Here is an 18,660-nt window from a genome sequence, read left to right as displayed (position 1 = left end):
TTGCCGGATTTTCTTCTCCTCTTTTCATGTCTCCGGTGTGTTTTCGGTGGAAAGCCGATGGGAATCCGGTGATAACTTTCCAGTCGCTGAAGCAAAGTGATGGTTCATCTTCTGGACGCGTGTCCTCTCGTGACTCCTGTGTAACACGCGTGGAAGCTTAGGAACCGCACTGTCTTCCTATGGGCTTATTTTGAAGTCGGATCTTCTGGACTTCTTTGTAATTTTCTCTGTTTGTCTTGTTGGACCTTTCGTTGTAATATTTCTGTTTTGTTAATAATATCAGTGACAAAAAAAAAAGTAATTTTTTCTTTTTTGAACGCGAATAATTTATATTACCATTTCTCTGATTTTTTTCCAATTTTCCTTATGTAATCTCCTCCCTGAATATAAATTAACAATTAACCTTACATTTAGTATTTGGATTACAAACTCATTAACACAAACAGTAAGGTGCTGTGGTGTAGTGGTTATCACGTTTGCCTTTCACGCAAAAGGTCTCCAGTTTGATCCTGGGCAGCACCAGCTTTTTTTGCTTTCTTTTAATCTGGTTAACGTAAGAAATATGCTGCTGAGGCAAGTCTAGCTGTTTTCTTTCCTCATTTTACTTCATTAAAATGAATTTTCTTTTACTCCTCAATATTTTTCAGAACTTGTCCATCAGTGCATGGATTTGTTTTGAACCAAAGAATGACATGTTTTGGTACGTTACTACTGTCTTCAAGAAAGGACTTTATGATAAGTAACTCCTTCAATAAAAAAAGATCTCTCCTCGCATCATAGCAAACCTTAAATGAGTGATCATCAACTCCCGATGACGAAAAACCCTAGAGTCTTCCTCGAAATCGCCGTCAACTTCAGACCCGTTGGTCGGATCGTGATAGAGCTCTTCGCCGACTCGAACCCGAAGACGGCTGAGACTTTCCGGGCACTCTGCACAGGCGAGAAAGGCATAGGTGAGTCCGGAGTGGCTGAAATATTTGCGAGCTTTGCAACTGAGGGTGGCCGAGCTGGAGAATACACTGGAGAAGCAGAGCGTTTCGTGTGAAATGGGATACGGCATGATCCGGATAGGGAAGTCTATGGAACTGCAGGTGCAGCTCATGACATCTCTTACTACCCACTGAGCAGTAGAGCACTCGGTCGTGGCATATGATAGCGAAGGAGAAGGGGCTGGTCATGGCATAGAGCACTCTGTGGCTGTTTTTAAAGTTGTGTTTCTTCGTTTTTTTTTTCTTGTTGGTTTTTCGTTTGGTGTTGTTACTTGTTACCTTCTAATTTTAAATTTGATTACCATTAAAAAAAAACTCCTTAATCTCAAAATCAACTTTATCTGAATCCATCTTATCTGTAGTTCGCCTCACAGTCTCTCTTGAGACACTTTTTCAGTGTGAACTTGTTGGCTTTGTGGAAAGCCTGCTTCTTTTCAAACTTCACCTGCCAGATAACATATTAGGCCTGCGGGTATAAACCGACCGATAAGTTCGGTTTTCTTCGGTTTGCAAGTTCAGTTCAATTTGGCAACCAAAAAAATATTTTGGCTTTTCATTCTGTTAGATAGTCGGTTAGTTCGGTTTTCTAAAAAAGTTTTGAAACAGTACTCTTAATAGAAATTCTGAATCGAACTAACCAAAATCCAAACAAAAATATCCAAAATATTTTGAAGTTTATTCAGTTTAAATCAAAAATTAACCGAACCGAACCAACGACCCAAAAACTTCAATAAAAAGTTTTCGAAGCCGAATTAACCAAAAACTGAGAGGTACGGGAAAAAATGGATAAATTTTTTTGAAACCCAACCGATTTTTTTTTTTGGTTTATTTCAGTGACCGACCCGAGCCAAACTAACCCGAAACAACAGCCCTATAACATATTGTAAAAGGAAGGCCAAGTACATTTCATTTGCACCTCAAAGTCAAAACTCAATCTTCTTTAGCTATTTGATAACCTAACATAACTGGACCAAAAAGAAAGGGTACAGTAGAATCAAAATCGCTTGATGAAGCAAAACACATGTATGATTAGTAGCACATAAATAAACGCAAAGAACAAAAACATTGTTTGTTTAATCTCACTCATTCTTCAGGCAAATCAAGAAGTGCAGCCATTGGTATTTTAGCATCAATTTGGAAACCATCTCCTTCATCCATGGCTGTATCTTTGTTCTTCTTCCCATAATCTTCTTTGAAATCATAATCTCCGTCCATAAGATCCTCACCACCTGCTGCTTTCTTCGCCTTCTTCCTCTGCCTCTTCTCTGCTTTCTGCCTCTTTGTATTAAGCATGCTCTCAGCTGCGTATAGCTTCCTGTTCTGCCTGCTCGCCTCTGACTTCAACTTTCCTGTTTCTTCCTCCTCCTCCTCTTCCCCTCCCATAGACTCATCACCATCATTGTCAAGACCAGCCTCTTCTTCTTTGGTCTGAGTCTTAGACCCATCCTGTGATAAATAACCAAAGATATTAAACCACACCAAGCAGGTTACAAAGCAAATGGAATCAAGAGAGATAATCTATTAACCAACCAAACCAACCTCGATCATAGTTTCATCTACGTGGATGGGACCATTGGAAGGAATCTCAACAGGGTTGAAGTCGCTGACAGTCTTCAAACTCCCAATGAAAGAAGACTCACCACTGTAAACCTCATCGATGTTGAACTCCTTAGCCAACTCCGTCACAATCTTTGACTCTGCGTGTTCACCTTGGTCTCTCTTTGGCGGCATTGTATAGAAAGGAATCTTACCTGCACACAATTAATATGTTTTCAAGATTCCATGTTTTATGAGTGAACTAAAAGACAATAATCACCTCACCTTCATTCCAGTCATGCAACACAATCCTCGCAGCAGCTTCAATATCCACAAGACCACCCTTCTTAAGCTTACCCCTAACGGTAGCCACTTTATAAAGAAAGTCATCAACCGCCTCAAAGCTCTGGATCTTGTATAGAGTCACCAGCAATTGCGGTGAACAAAGCTTGAGAATCTCCTTCACTAGATTCCCCCAACAAGGTTTCACAGTTAGATCACTGAGATTAATTTGATATATTCAATCATAAATTTGCATTATCATTTCCAATCTACCTGGACTAACTGGATCTTCCAACTTCTCGATCCTTTTACAGTTCCGGAGAGCTATGGAAGCATCATTCGCTGAAGATTTGAGCATCACAACTCCAGGACAATCTAGCAGCTTCACGTTTTTGTCTAAATGAACCTCTTGGAGAGACCTGGTCAGTCCAGGAGTGGCGCCGACGTTCACAACGTGAGCTCTCTTCAAACTGTTGATAAGACTACTCTTCCCAACATTGGGAAGTCCGATAATACCAACTGTGATAGATTTTTTCAACTGCCAAAACACGATACAACAAAGAAGGATTAGTTCAAAAAAATGGATGATGTATCTCAATGCAAGGCATGGAAACTAACCTCATGACTTCTAGAGTAGTTCTTCAGCAACTTGATAAGAGTGTCTGCTCCAAGACAATCACTTGTCTGCAAAATATTACTTGGTTTCGACGCCTTTGAACTTGTCTGCAAAATATTACTTGGTTTCGACGCCTTTGAAGACTTCCAACCCAAGTTTGATCTCTGTTCTTGTGTACTACATTTGAAGGCAACAGCTGGAAACTCTTCCCTGAGGTACTTAAGCCATTTCTCAGCAGCCTCTCGAGGAACAAGATCTGTAGTACAAAGAGAGATTATGAGTCTAATGATTGACAACAACAGCACGAGAGCAGAGAGTTTCTATAGAAAAAGCTTTACCAATCTTGTTGAGAAGCAGCACGAGGTGCTTATTGGGACCAGCTTGCATCACCATCCTCTCCATGTCGGTACAACGAGTACCGAGGGGATCACGAGCATCAAGAACCTCGAGAATGACGTCGGACAGTTCAATGACTTTCACAAGCTCCTTGTAGAAAGCCCTCTCCGAGTTATCTGTGAAACAATATACATAACTTAAAAGGTAGATTAAAATCAAATATAAAATTAAAAGCACAATGAAACTCACCTCGAACATTGACAAGTCTACTCGAGTCATCTCCACTCTTGGTATCCTCATCCTCAAGCTTCCTCTTTTTAGCCTTAGTAAGTGAGATCAGAACACAAACATCACTTCATAATTAATTATTACAAGAAAACCAAACATCAAAACACAAAGTACATGTCTTTGACCAAAAGAGACAAGCTTTCACAATAAATCAAACAAAGTTTGATGAAAGGTGAGACCTTTTCTTTGAGATTAGAACACAGACAGCAATTCATAATTAATTATTACAAGAAAACCAAACAGCAAGACACAAAAAAGAACATGTCTTTAACCAAAAAGACTCAAGCTTTCACAATAATTTCAAAACAAAGTTTGATGAAAGATGATACCTTTTCTTTGTGGGCCTCTTTCTTCTGTTCAATCTCCTCGAGGGCACTGGCGCGTCGAGCTTCTAAGGCCTTAAGCTCCTGTTCCTTGTAAGGCCAGTCATTGGGGATGCCTGGGTCCTTCTCTGCTCTAGCCTTACGGTTAAACCCGAGCTTATTAGCCTCCTTTGCCTTCTTCTTGTGGTGCTCCTTCACCTTTCTAAGGACCTTGTTCTTCTGCTTCAAGGTCACCCTCTTACTCTTGCTCTCTGCAAAAAAGACAATCACAACATCAAACAAGAAAGTAAAAGGACATAGAAAAATTGCAGATTCAATTGAGGGATTTTAGCTTACTTTTACCACATTTCGCCATCTCTGAGAGCGAAGCTTGAGAAGTTTTGGAAGAGAAGGGTTTATGGAGAAGCTAAGGAAGATATCGGCGGCAATTAGGGTTTGCTGTTAAAAGGATTTTGATGACGACCCGACCCGACTCTGTTTGAGACAATTATGTCTGAAATAGGCCCGCGGCATTTTACTCAGACCCGAAAATACCCGAACCAAAACCGGACCCGTAGAATCTAAACCGATAAATTCCAATCGTCCAACTGATCTGGATCCAACACAAAACCCGATTCAAACCGAACGCGTAGGTTTAATCCGAAAGTTGGATAAGCAAGTTGGGTTCACATAACTTTTACTGAATCAATCTAAAATAAAACTTGGGTTGATATTTGGTTAGTTTAGCTTTTAGAAAAATTACTGAAAATTTTGATTTAGGTCTGATTTAAATTTAGTTTTATTAAAATTTAGAATTAGTTCGACTTGATTCAGTAAACATTCTAAAAGTTGAGTTTTGATTAACCAGTTATTATATATATTTTTAAAAAACAAATTATATTAAAAAAATACCAGAAATTTTAACCAAACTAACAAAATTTACTAAAAAAAATTACAGCTCGGTTCAGTAAAAAGTTCCAAGCGTAGAGAGTCAACAACTAAAACAAAGAAATAAAAAATAAATGGGGTGAGAGAGGCTCGAACTCTCGACCTCAGGATTACTCAGATAGCTATGAGACCTACGCGCTAGCCAACTGCGCCACCACCCCGGATGTTTAACCAAGCTTGAACTAAATTTAATAGACTGAGTTTATCCTCCCGCCGGCTCGATGCTTGCCGGTTAAACCCTTGTAAAATCTCCAGATTCCTGAAACTCATTGACCACGATTCAGAAATGTCTAGCAGCAGAAGCCTCAATTTGAAAAAAATTTCGTGGCTTTCTTCTCGGATCGTCTCAGGTTCGGAGGCTTTGAATCGTCTTCTAAGCTTTCTGGGTGTTTTCACTAATTCAAGATTCTTTTTTGTTTCAATAGGATGTCGGCGACCCGTTGCTATCGGTGGAGACAGGGACATTGTGTCGAACACATTGGTCGGAACTCGCGGGTGGGTTTAATTTGATTTGATTACTTTTCGATTATGTGTTCATTTTGATAATCAGTGTCGTTCAGATTTGCGTCAGTGAAACGAGTGTCTCGAGCTTCTTCTTCTCCACATGCTGATTTGCTCTCTTATGTTAGAGCTTCACTTGATAAGCTTGAAGGTAACTTATTATGTCATTTGGTTTTGTAACATCTCTCTTTGTGCTGTAAACAAAGTTCTGAACTTTGAACTCTTTAGGTCCTTCCCATCATTGGTTGAATCGTGACTTTGAGACTAAACAGCTTTTCAAGGACAAAGGGACTTATCTAGTTCTTGTTGGCGATTTGCTTAATGGAGATCCGAGTGGTTTCTTTGAGAAACTCAAGTTGCTTCAGCAGAGGTTTAAGAAAGCTTCCTTTGTTTACAATCATGGTAACTTAACGGGATTTTGGGCTGAGTTCTCTGTGCTTCTTTTTTTTTAAGGTCTCCTGGAGTCTGTTTCATGGGTATCCACTTCAGTGATCAAGCTCGAATCACCGATGATCGAGCTGCTTTAGCTGAGTTGATTGTTAAGGAATATCTTACTTTTCCTGTACTGCTTTCTCAGAAAGAGTTTCCAAAGGTAACATATCGTATCTCCAAGAAACAGACATTTGTTGTATATTATTCTCTCAAGTTATATGCTTATTGTCGATTTGTATCGAAATGTTTTGCTTACTTGTTTTAGTCAAGTGGAGAAGACGTGCGCTACTTCGTGTTTAGAGATTTTAAGAACCCTTTAATCTACCAAGACAAGGATCTGGATATTGCTTCTGTAGCTAAAGGTATACTTCACTAGCAATGGCAATGCTATAAGCTATTGAATACTCTTTGCTTCATACCTTCAAGAAGGCGAAAGCATCTAATGGTTCTGTTGTTTTGTGTGCTTGATTGCGTATTCTGGTTTCTTCTTCTTGTGCTTTTGCTGCAGCTCTTGACAGCCTCAGTCAAGATACTGAGAAATCAAAGTCCGTCAAACTTTTCACCAACACTTGGTCAAAACAGGCTGATGCTATCAAAGAACCACATTTCTCTTCTTTCTTGCAGGATTTGTTTTTTTACTTTCCAGGTATAGTTCTTCAACCTTCTCTTCTTATCTTTCATGCTACTCTCTAAGTACTCTTAGTGTTTGATATTCTCCGCAACAGGTTGTATCTCTGCAGACGAAGTTGGAGATTGCCTATTTCTTTCTGATAGCAACCATCATCGTATTATCATATCCAATAGTAATGGGGAGATATTAGACAGCGTAAGTGAACTAAATCTCATTTGGGAAAGTCTAAGTAAGGTTCATATGGAGCTATTTGTTTAACAAAGGTAAACTTCAAGATAATGTTTCTATTTCAGATTGGTTGTTTCCCAGGTTTTGAGGATGGAGAATTCGAATCTGCAAAGATGCTACGTCCTGCGGCCACTCTTTATGACGAAGAGGAGGATTGCCTCTACATTGTAGATTCTGAGGTATTATGACTCCTACAAGAAGTTGTGATCACTGAATATATTCATGTTAAGATTGTTTTTTAATCTCTTTGTTTCTTTAATTCTTTAAGAACCATGCCATTAGAAGAGCAAATATAAAGACGCGGGTCCTGGAAACGGTATATCCAAAGGTTATCAAGAAGAGTGTTGGCTTATGGTCTTGGGTAATGGAGAAAATGGGTTTTGAAAAAGATGAAGAAACAACAGTTGATGCTGATGCTAAATCAGAAGAGTCTGATGCTCCCTCCCTCATGTTTCCATGGCATATACTGAAGCGTGATGATGATAGCCTTGTAGTCATTAACAAAAGGTAAAGTGGTTGCTTGATTACATCAGAGAAAGCTCATTCTAATAATTTTTTCATGTTTTCTTCAGCTTTTCCAAGTTGTGGATAATTAACTTAGCTTCTGGAGAGATCGAAGAAGTTGTGGAAGGTTCATATATAACAACCATCTTATGGTACTGCTTGTTCGTCTATTTTATCTGACATATATATTATTTTATCAAAATCTCTGAAGGGTTCCAGGGGATAATGGAGGTCTATCGGGAATTGATCACGGAGAAGCTATCAGTCTTGAAACATTTGCCTTCTACTTGGTTGCAACAGCAAACTAAGGCAATCACCTCATGCAAGGAGCAGCCAAGTGCTGCTCTTTTGTCTTCTTTCTCTGAATTTGGAGACCACATTGTCATGACAGATACAGGTAAAACAAGTGCAATATTCCCTGTTTCATCTCTATGCATCAGCTTATGTGTATCTCTCTTACATATGAAGCTGGTCAGAGGGTGTTGAAGCTAAATAGAGAATCTGGAGCATGCTCTAGCATACAGTTTTCAAACATTGGGATCCTTGGGTTTCCCTATTGGTTGTCCACTCCACTGGAGAGAGTTTTCAATCTGTTAGTGAATCCTTTTCCATTAATTAAGAGCACTATTCTTGTTCTAAAGCTTACTTAACTGATGTTGTGCTCTTTTGGGTTAAAACAAAACAGAGCTAGCGGAGTACAAGAAGCACACATCAGCCATATTCATCAACTCCGGTTATTACCAGGTGAGATAAACCCTTAATGGTTTTGACATTAGCTGCAGCATGGTTTGACTTAATGTGTTTGACTTAACAGGTAAAATTAGCATACGGTTGAGCATAGAGATCCCACAATGCACAGAGCTTGTTGAACCGTTACAAGAAAGCTGCATCTGGCGACAGGCGAGAGGTTCAATCACTGAAGTCTCAAATGCTGGAAGTGCAGTGGAACCTTCTGAAAAGGTCAAAGAGAATTACATTAACTTTTGCTCTAGTTTAGCTCCGAGGTAGCTCAAGAAGTTTTGCTTGCATGACTTGCAGGTTGGAGTCTCACAACAATGGTATGATGAATTAGACAACCTCGCCAAAGAAATAGTCAACCCTGAATTAGCTGAGGAAAAGGAAGAAGAGCAAGAAGAAGATGTTTCTCAGGTGGAGAGTGAAGATGATGGACGGATACACATCGATTGCTCTGTCAATACAAGTCCTGGCACAAGCGAGGTAACGCCTAGAATCTTCTCTCAAGTCTCTTATACCGTGGTTTTAAGCATCAAATTTGGTTTTGTGCAGCTTATTGTTTATGCAGCTTTGTATCTAAGACTTGCAAAGAACGAAGAGACAGAAGGTGCGAGCCAGGAAAAGCTGGCGAGAAGAATAGCAGACGTTTTAAAGCCAGCAAGGAACATGACGACTATGGATGAAGAATTGTTTGTGAAAGTGTTGTTGAAGTCAAAGAGAGAAGTGAGAGACATTGTATTCTTGAAGCCGGTGCATGTGCGCATAAGGTTTGACACGATGGATCACCCAAAGGCCGATAACTCAAGAGACATAATCTTGACGGATTCTTCTGCTCAGGTCGATGTCTCTCTTTGATGACGATAGAGCCGTGCGTGCAAACAATGCTATTTTCTCTTACACATAGTGGCATTACAAGGTAAACAATATTATTAGTCGGCCCAGTTTTATGTAATGGGGTCACAATCACAAATTATTCAAATAATCCTAATGGATATTGTATCAATCTCAATCGTATTTGCAAGAGCCTCATAGAGAAGGTTGTTGACTTGATTTTGTAACAAAAGAGTCGGAAGATAATTCATCATCATTGCCAAGTCATTTCTATGTCTCCTCTGTTTAATCTCAATTTTAAAAGAGTTTTTGGGAATAATAATGTTACAATAATTCGCATTTTTATTTTTAAAATACGTTAGTTCGTGCAACCATCAACATTACATCCTACCTTTTTATTGCATTATTCACTTCATGGTCTCCATGTCATTCTTCGTCTTCTTTAGAGGAATGTGAGGCACACAAACATGAGAGCAACGAGATATGGACCCCATTTATTACATTAATTAAACAAATAGTTTAGTTTGTCTATATTAAGAGAAATTCAGAAACCTAAACCTGAAAAATCCAATTTTCAAGGAGTCTCTTCAGCGCTTCGGATCCCGAAGGTTTTGGTGTTGATTTTGTTTTCCTTGACCTGGGTTTTGTGATATCTTGACGATAAAAAAAACATATTAAGGTGAAGATAAAGGGAAAACCCTAACGGGGGTTTCTTGGGAAAGAAGCAACCATTGTTTAGGAAGGATTCCAAGGTTAATTTGCTTTCCACAATTAATTTCTAGATTATTATTATATATTTATCTGAATATATAATTCTTTTTTTTTGTCAATGCAGGCATTTATTGATCTTTAACAAGAAGAAAAGAAGAAAGAGAGTTCAAAGGTTGCTTGAGAAAGGGTTCATCGTAAGGGAGTTAGAGAAGATGAATTGCTTTTCATGCTTTTATTTCCATGAAAAGAAAAAAACTCCCAAAGATTCAGATAACAGCCGCCGGAGAAATGGCGAGTTGACCGGTAGAGACAACAACAAAACACACCCTGGTAAGCTCAGCAAAAAAATCTATACAAAATTTTCAAATATTTCAATGTTTATATATTAGGGTTTTTATAAGTCTCGATGTTTGGTCCTTGCAGAGATTCCAGACAAGACTGGAAATGAGCAGAACAAGAACAATGATGCAGAAAAAGAAATGACCAACAACATTGCTGCTCAGACATTCACCTTCAGGGAGCTAGCTACTGCCACCAAGAATTTCAGACAAGAATGTTTGATCGGTGAAGGTGGCTTTGGTAGGGTTTACAAGGGCAAACTCGAAAAATGTGGCAAGGTTAGTACTAACTAGTTTAAAGAAGTTTCTCGAGCTTAATTTCTTGATGGTTTTAACTAGTTATGTTTTCCTAAAACGTTCATATATACTTATTGTATTAATCAATTTAATTGAAACCTGAATAAGTTATTATTTGTTGAATCTTGTTACATGAATTGATACAACAAGTGACTCAAGAATTTTCTAATGGTTGTTTTTGGATTTAGATTGTGGCAGTGAAGCAATTAGATAGAAATGGTCTACAAGGAAACAAAGAGTTCATCGTAGAAGTGTTGATGTTAAGTCTCTTGCATCACAAGCATCTCGTGAATCTTATTGGTTATTGTGCTGATGGAGATCAGAGACTTCTTGTCTACGAGTACATGTCTCGTGGTTCACTCGAAGATCATCTCCTCGGTAAAAAAAAACTACAAAACCTAAAGATCGGTATATTTTATTTGATTAGTTTCCAATATTTTATTGAAATGGTTACAGACCTAACACCTGACCAAGTACCGTTGGATTGGGACACAAGGATCAGAATCGCGCTAGGAGCCGCGATGGGTCTTGAATACTTGCATGACAAGGCAGATCCTCCGGTGATCTATAGAGATCTCAAGGCAGCTAATATCCTTTTGGACAGTGACTTCAACGCCAAGTTATCAGATTTTGGGCTAGCGAAGCTAGGTCCTGTCGGAGACAAACAACATGTGTCTTCAAGAGTTATGGGAACTTACGGGTACTGTGCTCCAGAGTATCAGAGAACCGGTCAGTTAACCATTAAATCAGATGTTTACAGCTTCGGAGTTGTGTTGTTGGAACTGATAACTGGACGAAGAGTTATTGATACGACCAGACCCAAAGATGAACAGAACCTAGTGACTTGGGTGAGTTTCTCTTGTTTTTTACCCTAAAATTTATTAGAAGTTATATACATAGACATAGGTTTATTATGATTTTTTAATAATCTTTTAATTAAATGTTAACCGGTCTTGCTTAACATCAAAGTTCTTGTTGTGTGTTTTAGGCACAACCGGTGTTCAAAGAACCGAGTAGATTCCCGGAGTTAGCGGATCCAAGTCTTGAAGGAGTGTTCCCGGAGAAAGCACTTAACCAGGCAGTGGCTGTCGCTGCAATGTGTTTACAGGAAGAGGCAACGGTACGGCCACTCATGAGCGACGTTGTGACCGCTCTCGGTTTCTTGGGAACTGCTCCTGATGGCTCTATCTCTGTTCCACGATACGACGACGTTTCCCCTCCTCAGCCGCCGGGTGAAACATCCCGTGAGGATCCTGCGGCGGCTGAGGAACGGGAGAGAGCCGTGGCGGAGGCAATGGAGTGGGGAGTAGCTTCAAGGGCGCATTCTCGGAACCCAAGTGCAGCACAGTCCCTAAATCCAAGTGCTGCACAGTCCCGGAACCCAAGTGCAGCACATTCCAGGAACCCAAGTGCTTCTTGATTATAAATTTTTTACATCTTTTTGTCTTCTTGATTTGGTTGTTTCTTTCTTTTTTTTTGTTTGGCTTTTTGTTTTTGAAGTTTCAGAGAATAGTGATAGAAGTATGTTCTGTTTTGTTTGAATTTATATATTGCAGCTGGGTTTTTATAGCTCGAGACTGCAAATTTCATGGATTATACTCTTGGCTGCACGTTGATAGACCGCGTCATAGGAAGCTGGGTCGAGGTGTTTCAAATTTGTCAGATCATGAGGGAATGATCATTTTTACATCTTTTTGTTTTCTTGATTTGGTTGTTTTGGTATGTTACAGAGTAAATCATTAGAGCAAATCCGACTCTATAATATAGTTATTCTATTTTAGAGCAAATCCGATTCTATAATATAGTTATTCTATTTTAAAGTAGAATATAGAGAAAAATATAGAAGATTATAGGAGATGCTCTAAACAAAAATCATTTAAACGACTTCTCATCTATATATATATAAAAATGTTTGCCTCCCTCCTGTGATGCCACCTCAGCATCCAGGTCAGAAAGTCAAATCATGTAATGCCGACACGTGTCCCTCTTTATTTATACTCTGCGTTTTGCCAAAAATCACTCTTTCGGTTTCATTGATTGATGTCTCTACTAATGGATTTCTATAATAACTAAACTACATAACAGGCCCATCGTTATTAGCCCATACGGAACATAGTCACCGCCTTCAAAGAAAAATGCACTAAAGTCTTTACCCCACTCTCCCCCACTATCGTGCATTCAAGACCCTTCATTACTCCATAAACGGCATGAAACCTTGATCTATAAATAAGGTTTTGATCTTCCATGAAATGCATATCACTTCCAACAAATCAATCTCATTTTCTCTTCGAAGCATGAACACCAACATAGCCACCTCGAACCTTCTCCTATTCGAAAGTTGGCCGATGACAGCTTGCAAATACAGATCTACTTCCTCGCATTCTGAAGAATTGGTTTATTGTTGAATATATCTTCTCCACCGTCTTGAACATCGCTTCTTCACAGCCACAGCCACCACAATTCTCCAGTGGTTCCATAACTCATTCAAAACGAGAAATCCAAAAACAAAACAAGAAAAAAAAAGAAAAAAGCAAAGATTTTGACGATTGGTATGCGGTTGACGCGGCTATAGAAGCTGTATCGAGGTTCAGACGGGTGAAGAAGTTCGCCGGTGGATCAAAAAGGTGAAATCAACAGTGGTGCCGGTGAATAACACGAAGAGGCTAAAACGATCGGCGAGGGATCATGCCAGATGGGTGGTGAGGCTGGCAATACTCAAAGATCTATCTGAGAAGAAGAAGTGAGAAGCTATTCTGGCAAAATAGACCAACTGAATAGTCACATCAAACACAACAGCTGGCACAACAGCTCGCGAAATGAAATACAGATTCATGTCCTAAATAATTTTCCTGCTACAGATAGTTTCATTAATCAAAACAGAAAACAGATATAGAGATATGTGAGAAGAAAGATTGATACCGTCGAGAGGTTTGATGTTGCCGTCGCGGCGATCGACGGAGAAGCCTTGATGATGCGAATCTACTGGTTTGATGAAGAACTTATTGGGAAACTCCAGAAGCTCGAGTTGATCGTAGAGCTTGAATCTAATCGAAAATGGAGTGATCTCCATTAACGCGATTACGAGGAATGTTCGAAAATAAGATTGAATTGAATTGAAGGATGATTGATGTTCGGAGTTTGATAACAAAGGAAAGGGATTAGAGAAGGGAATGTCAAAGATGGTTCTATTATTTTTCTTTCAATGTTACACGTGTATATTGTCGAAGCTTATGGGCTTTACTTACAGGATGGGCCTTACACCGGTTGATCAAGTAAGCGAAAAAGAGAAAATCAAGTATTCTGAATAATTTTAATAATGCAAATTAGAAACAATCAGATGAATAATTTGACACACTAAAGCAAAATTATCGAAGTTAATTGGTTGAATCAAATCAGACTATAAATTGAGATGATTCATTTTAGATTAGAAAATGTGGCATATATTTTACTCACAAATCATTTAGATGCAAGCAAACATGCATAATTAAAGTTTATAATTATCTTGGAAAAAATTAAAAAATTACATATTTTCATTAAAAATGTTACTTTTATCAAAATATAAAATATTATTTTTTCGCTGCAACTGTAAAATCATATTTTGTTAGAAATGTAAAAGTTTAACTTTTCTTCACAGTTGTAAAATATATTTATGTAAAAATTATCAAATCTAAATTTTCACTAAATCCATATTTTTTATAACGAATGTCTATTATATCTTCTTAAAACACCAAAGCCTAAGCATCGTATATTTTTTAAGATCCAATAACCATATAAATGATATGTATCTCTGATTATTCATTTATTATTTAAATGGTATACCTTTTTGAATTAATTTGACTCACTAAAATAAATGTAACTGATCTCTAAACATTAATTATGAAATGGTTGATATATGTTAATACCACCTTCAATTTTTAAAAAATGACATAATTTTTATAAATAACGATATCTATATAATTGTGGCATGTAGAATTATACTTTTAAAAATTTATATCTTTGTAAGTTTTTAAATATGGTAATGATTTTTTTTGTGCACCAATAAATATGGTAATGAATATTAACTCATAACCATTAGTCTATTACTACTATAAATTATTTATATATATAGATTATTTTTGGCAAAACTATAAAATAAATTAATATTTACAAACTCATATATCACTATTTCTCCTGTTGTAACAAAAATCTACGAGTAATAATAAACACATTAAGTTATAGCCATCACACGTTAGAAATGCTCACACTGAATGACGATACAACATGAGATATCACTATAACAATCATAGCCAAGATGATGAAGAACGGCCAATGCAACAAGATATATCATATTTAGAGTTGGCCAAACTTCAAGGACCACTGTCTACAAAGTTACGTAGTCATAACCAAAATTATGAAAAAAATTCATTTAATAAAAAGTCTTTAAAAATGTTTCAACCCGCCCCCTTCCCCCCCACCCAAAAAAAAAGATCATTTTATAAAAAGGTCTTTAAGCCATTTGGTTATGCTGGCAATTAATCAAATACATTATTTGTGTATTCTATAAATATTTCAAAGAATTTTGTTATACCCTCATTACAAACGCAAGTTTTTAAGTGGTTGATCAAGTTTTTTTATAATAATCTATTTAGATATAGAATCTACATAAAGAACATAGTTAAATTTTTTTAACTTTCATTCTTGATTAAATCATTCAAACATAGAAAACGTAATCAATCTTCTATGAAGCCACCTCGGTAAAGGAAAATCTCATCTTCTCTCTACAACTCATTTCTTACTCGATAACTTTCAATAGTTCACATTAAAATCTCCTAAATGGTCTAAATAGGCAACATAAAATTTTGAAAAAAAAATTTTCTAGGATTTTAGTTTAAGATTAATAACTTAGAAAATAAGCGCAAAACAAGTTCATATGAAGTTATATTTACAAGCCCATCTATCAATCACTTTGTTTACGATTTAAAATACTACTTAAATTATTCGTCTACTCAATAATATATTTATATCACATTACTCAATAACTAATATTTACTCACATATATGATAGAAGTGCAAATGGTAATAAAGATGTGATTTGTTGCGACAGTTCCAATAACAACTCTCTCATTCTATACAAATAACAACACACCATTAGAAAACTAATACTTATCGAATTATCTTATGCCATAACTCTAATTGTTAACTTATTTCTGTGCAACGACTCTAATATTTAACTTATAATTAGTTTTCCAAACAAAAAAAAAACACATCATGTCACATAATTAACATATATCCCGCGCGTAGCGCGGGCATGCCCTAGTTTGATATATAAGAGGACAAGAGTGAGTGTTGCATAAGAAGATAGATGTAAACCAAAGGCAGGGAGAAATGACTTGGTATCAAATGTATGATAGATTTGTCCAGGGTATTCCCCTTGATCCTAACCGGAGGTTGCTTACAAACTTGGGTTCACTTTGGGTTGTATGGATTCGGAAAACTGCTCTCAAGTCAGTAATAAATCTGATGGTTCATGGAAATGGTTCAAATTTCTCAAGCTTCAACAACAGGCACTGTTACGAATTTCTGCGTTCTCAGATTCATAATTGTAAAAATATTCTGTTTTTGTTTAATGATTGATTGAATATGGTAATTGATTGATGTAACAAGATCATTAGTACTTGGCATCAATCGGCAGCAAAACTTCGCATAAATACATTTTATCTTTTGTGATATTTAATCTTTCCAAATTTTCTATAGTAAACGAATTTTCTTTTGTTATAAAATAATTTTAACATTTAAACCTAATATTAAAAATGAAATATTTGAATGTTTATTTGTACTAATAATATGTGTTTATTTAATTAATATAATACTTTAGAATAATAACTAAAGACGAAATACATAAAATTGATATGAAAACAACTAAATGGAGTTCAACTGCAAGATTATGAACAAAACCATTATTAATTTTTTTTATTATTAACTCCTTTAATAAATAATACACAATTATTTCAACAACCAGTTATGAAATAACATAACTGTTGCTTGTTCGTTAAAAGTTATCAAATTCATATAAGATAAAATGCTAAATGTACAAATAGAAATAGTTATCGAAGTTTACAGTTACGATCATATGACCAGAAACCTACTTGTTTTACAGTTCTACTAGGTGATTTTCCCGCATGCACGGGTATAAATATTAATAAATTAAATACATTATAAAAATTTATGATATTTTGTTTTTAATTTTTAATCATTCGGTTATTTATACTGTAATCAATATGAATGGTTTATTTTAAATAAAATTATGTTATTTAATTAGACATATAATATCTCAACTCTTTGGTTACTGTTTGTATAATTTTGGATATATTAGATAACATTTAATTTTTTGATTCAATATTTTTTGTTCTACAAATTAAAATTTTGATTAATTTTGTTATTTTCATGTGGTTTGATTCTTGTCTTACATTTGTAAATATATTTTAGCAAGACTAATTATAATTTAATATATGTTGTTTTGAAATCTTATGCATATATATAAGTTATACAAAATACTGAATTGTAATAGTTGATTAGTATATTTATAAAATTATTTGAAAATTTCATAATTTAGTAATATGTTCAATTTTTTATAATTTATTCGTATAAAAGTATTACTATAAATATATATATATATTATTTTTATTCAATGTTTGACTTTGTATAAAAACTTTTGGATTGGTCTAGTTATTCATTTTGTGGGTATTATGAATTACATATATTCCGTTAAATTAAAGTATAATTATTTCTAAACTAATTCAACCAAATCATATTAATTGTATTCATTGTATTAGTTTTGTTCTTCATTTTAGATATGTTAATATATTTTTGATTTTTTAGTAATCTGGTATATTTTAATTTGCAAAAATAAAAAAATAAAAATAAAATGATTATAGGTATAAAGTTGCATAAAAACATAAACGGTAAATTTTACAATGGAAGATTATTTTCTTACTTTAACATCAAGGTTATTTTTCAAAACTTTTTTTTTTATGAAATCACAATATATATATATATATATATATATATTTCGTTTTAAAATTTATAAATGTGTTCTTTATCATATATGTTATTTAAAAATATAAAAGGGAACCTGAATGAAAAATAAAAATTAAATTAAATTATTTTGTAATAATTTGAAAACGTATTGATATTAAAAAATGCTTAATACTTTTAAAATATATATTTTATTGTTAAAGATTATTGTTTAAAAGGGAATATTAATTTTCTACTTTAACATCAATATTATTTTGTGAAGTTTTCTTATTATGAATTACATGATATAAAAGATGTTTTCTTTTATAAATTTTATAAATTTTATTTATTATATAGGTTATTTAACAAAAAAAAAGAAAAATGAACCTAAATAAATAAAATATTTGGTAATGATAATTAGATTTATTTGATTCATTAGAAGTATCATCGTAATCAGCCATCGTGAGAATTAACGTAAGCGCGACATAGGAAAATGATTTCTTAAATAATATTATAGAGATAGAGATATCATGTATGGCATATTACCTTTTAAATTTTTAGTACACTTTGACCAATATTTTTTTTTGAGGTTAATCTAAGTAGCTTCAATTTCATAATATCATTTTTTTTCATAATATCGTTTATTTATTATTAGTTACATTCTTTTACTTTTATTAACATATATATTATCTAACGATATTATTTTAATATTTTGTTTCTAAATATACAACAACAAGCTTCAGAAATACAAACCCCTGTTGCCTTAAAACCTGTACAAAACGTTCTGCATTGAGCTCCGTCACCTGCACATGAAACCGTATCGTAGCATATTTTCGACATTTTTATGCCAATACCTGTTCAAATAATAATAAATAATATAATATTAAAATTAAGCGATCAATATATTAGTACAACCAAAATTAAATGTCAAAGTAGTATTCTAGTACCCGGAATAGTATCAATGCAGTGAACATTTGATATCAAGAAGAAAATAGCGAAACTAAATGCGATTAATAAATGTTTGGAGAGAACCATTTTGTAGGATGGTTTCTAAATTGTTTGACTCTTCTATTCTACTTTATATTAATGCATATTTATATTGACATAAACATTTATAAGAGGACTTTTTAAAACTAAAATCTTTCAATTAATTTTCTTAAAG

The 18,660-nt window shown here is 35.1% G+C and overlaps 3 protein-coding genes, 2 long non-coding RNA genes and 2 other non-coding genes across 8 annotated transcripts; 3 read left to right on the top strand and 4 right to left on the bottom strand.

Annotated features, from left to right (window-relative positions):
• The first annotated feature begins 449 nt into the window (after window positions 1–449).
• TRNAE-UUC lies at window positions 450–522 on the top strand. The gene has a single exon. It is a non-coding gene; the product is annotated as a tRNA-Glu (tRNA).
• A 1,390-nt stretch (window positions 523–1,912) lies between these two features.
• LOC103870708 (guanine nucleotide-binding protein-like NSN1) lies at window positions 1,913–4,944 on the bottom strand. Its single transcript, XM_009148867.3, has 9 exons — window positions 4,707–4,944; window positions 4,377–4,621; window positions 4,009–4,081; window positions 3,762–3,935; window positions 3,426–3,679; window positions 3,081–3,345; window positions 2,811–2,990; window positions 2,529–2,740; window positions 1,913–2,435 (listed from the first exon to the last, which is right to left on the bottom strand). Exons 1-9 carry the CDS (start codon window positions 4,723–4,725, stop codon window positions 2,073–2,075), a joined length of 1,785 nt encoding a protein of 594 aa, XP_009147115.1. The 5' UTR covers window positions 4,726–4,944; the 3' UTR covers window positions 1,913–2,072.
• Window positions 4,945–5,168: 224 nt separating this feature from the next.
• LOC103870706 lies at window positions 5,169–9,432 on the top strand. The gene is made up of 17 exons (XM_009148865.3): window positions 5,169–5,647; window positions 5,723–5,792; window positions 5,858–5,949; window positions 6,027–6,168; window positions 6,252–6,390; window positions 6,496–6,592; window positions 6,739–6,876; window positions 6,956–7,056; window positions 7,155–7,268; window positions 7,358–7,596; window positions 7,662–7,720; window positions 7,805–7,990; window positions 8,062–8,185; window positions 8,279–8,337; window positions 8,408–8,553; window positions 8,632–8,811; window positions 8,881–9,432. Exons 1-17 carry the CDS (start codon window positions 5,584–5,586, stop codon window positions 9,181–9,183), a joined length of 2,253 nt encoding a protein of 750 aa, XP_009147113.1. The 5' UTR covers window positions 5,169–5,583; the 3' UTR covers window positions 9,184–9,432.
• Window positions 5,373–5,458, bottom strand: TRNAM-CAU. The gene is given in 2 exon segments: window positions 5,373–5,408; window positions 5,421–5,458. It is a non-coding gene; the product is annotated as a tRNA-Met (tRNA).
• A 363-nt stretch (window positions 9,433–9,795) lies between the features above and the next one.
• On the top strand, window positions 9,796–13,035 carry LOC103870707 (probable serine/threonine-protein kinase PBL26). Of its 2 annotated transcripts, none has more exons than XM_033291337.1 (5): window positions 9,796–9,911; window positions 9,995–10,200; window positions 10,294–10,487; window positions 10,694–11,353; window positions 11,494–13,035. In XM_033291337.1, the coding sequence occupies exons 2-5, from the start codon at window positions 10,083–10,085 to the stop codon at window positions 11,923–11,925; spliced, it is 1,404 nt and encodes a 467-aa protein (XP_033147228.1). In that variant the 5' UTR covers window positions 9,796–9,911; window positions 9,995–10,082; the 3' UTR covers window positions 11,926–13,035. The 2 variants fall into 2 exon arrangements, with proteins under 2 accessions (XP_033147228.1, XP_033147229.1); XM_033291338.1 differs by having other exon boundaries at window positions 9,819–10,200; window positions 10,694–10,883; window positions 10,962–11,353.
• On the bottom strand, window positions 12,510–13,646 carry LOC108872042. Its single transcript, XR_001958796.2, has 2 exons — window positions 13,425–13,646; window positions 12,510–13,354 (listed from the first exon to the last, which is right to left on the bottom strand). It is a non-coding gene; the product is annotated as an uncharacterized LOC108872042 (long non-coding RNA).
• A 3,683-nt stretch (window positions 13,647–17,329) lies between these two features.
• LOC103870705 lies at window positions 17,330–18,594 on the bottom strand. The gene is made up of 2 exons (XR_633436.3): window positions 18,446–18,594; window positions 17,330–18,352 (listed from the first exon to the last, which is right to left on the bottom strand). It is a non-coding gene; the product is annotated as an uncharacterized LOC103870705 (long non-coding RNA).
• Window positions 18,595–18,660: the final 66 nt, after the last annotated feature.

Source organism: Brassica rapa, chromosome A05 (assembly GCF_000309985.2).
Source record: "Brassica rapa cultivar Chiifu-401-42 chromosome A05, CAAS_Brap_v3.01, whole genome shotgun sequence".
In the NCBI taxonomy this organism is placed as follows: domain Eukaryota; kingdom Viridiplantae; phylum Streptophyta; class Magnoliopsida; order Brassicales; family Brassicaceae; genus Brassica; species Brassica rapa.
The sequence above is the reverse complement of the archived record's forward strand: the minus strand, read 5'-3'. Positions and strand labels throughout refer to the sequence as shown.

Excerpts from the sequence above, each read along its gene's own strand:
- LOC103870708 (XM_009148867.3), bottom strand. Across the intron at positions 3,346-3,425 it reads ACTACTCTAGAAGTCATGAG|TTGAAAAAATCTATCACAGT; the intron begins GTTAGTTTCCAT and ends GTGTTTTGGCAG. Across the intron at positions 2,991-3,080 it reads GGAAGATCCAGTTAGTCCAG|TGAAGGAGATTCTCAAGCTT; the intron begins GTAGATTGGAAA and ends GGGGGAATCTAG.
- LOC103870706 (XM_009148865.3), top strand. The coding sequence starts at position 5,584 with ATGTCTAGCAGCAGAAGCCTCAATTTGAAAAAAATTTCGTGGCTTTCT. Across the intron at positions 6,877-6,955 it reads TTTGTTTTTTTACTTTCCAG|GTTGTATCTCTGCAGACGAA; the intron begins GTATAGTTCTTC and ends TCTCCGCAACAG. Across the intron at positions 7,721-7,804 it reads GATCGAAGAAGTTGTGGAAG|GGTTCCAGGGGATAATGGAG; the intron begins GTTCATATATAA and ends AAATCTCTGAAG.
- LOC103870707 (XM_033291337.1), top strand. The coding sequence starts at position 10,083 with ATGAATTGCTTTTCATGCTTTTATTTCCATGAAAAGAAAAAAACTCCC. Across the intron at positions 10,201-10,293 it reads CAACAACAAAACACACCCTG|AGATTCCAGACAAGACTGGA; the intron begins GTAAGCTCAGCA and ends TGGTCCTTGCAG. Across the intron at positions 10,488-10,693 it reads AACTCGAAAAATGTGGCAAG|ATTGTGGCAGTGAAGCAATT; the intron begins GTTAGTACTAAC and ends TTTTGGATTTAG.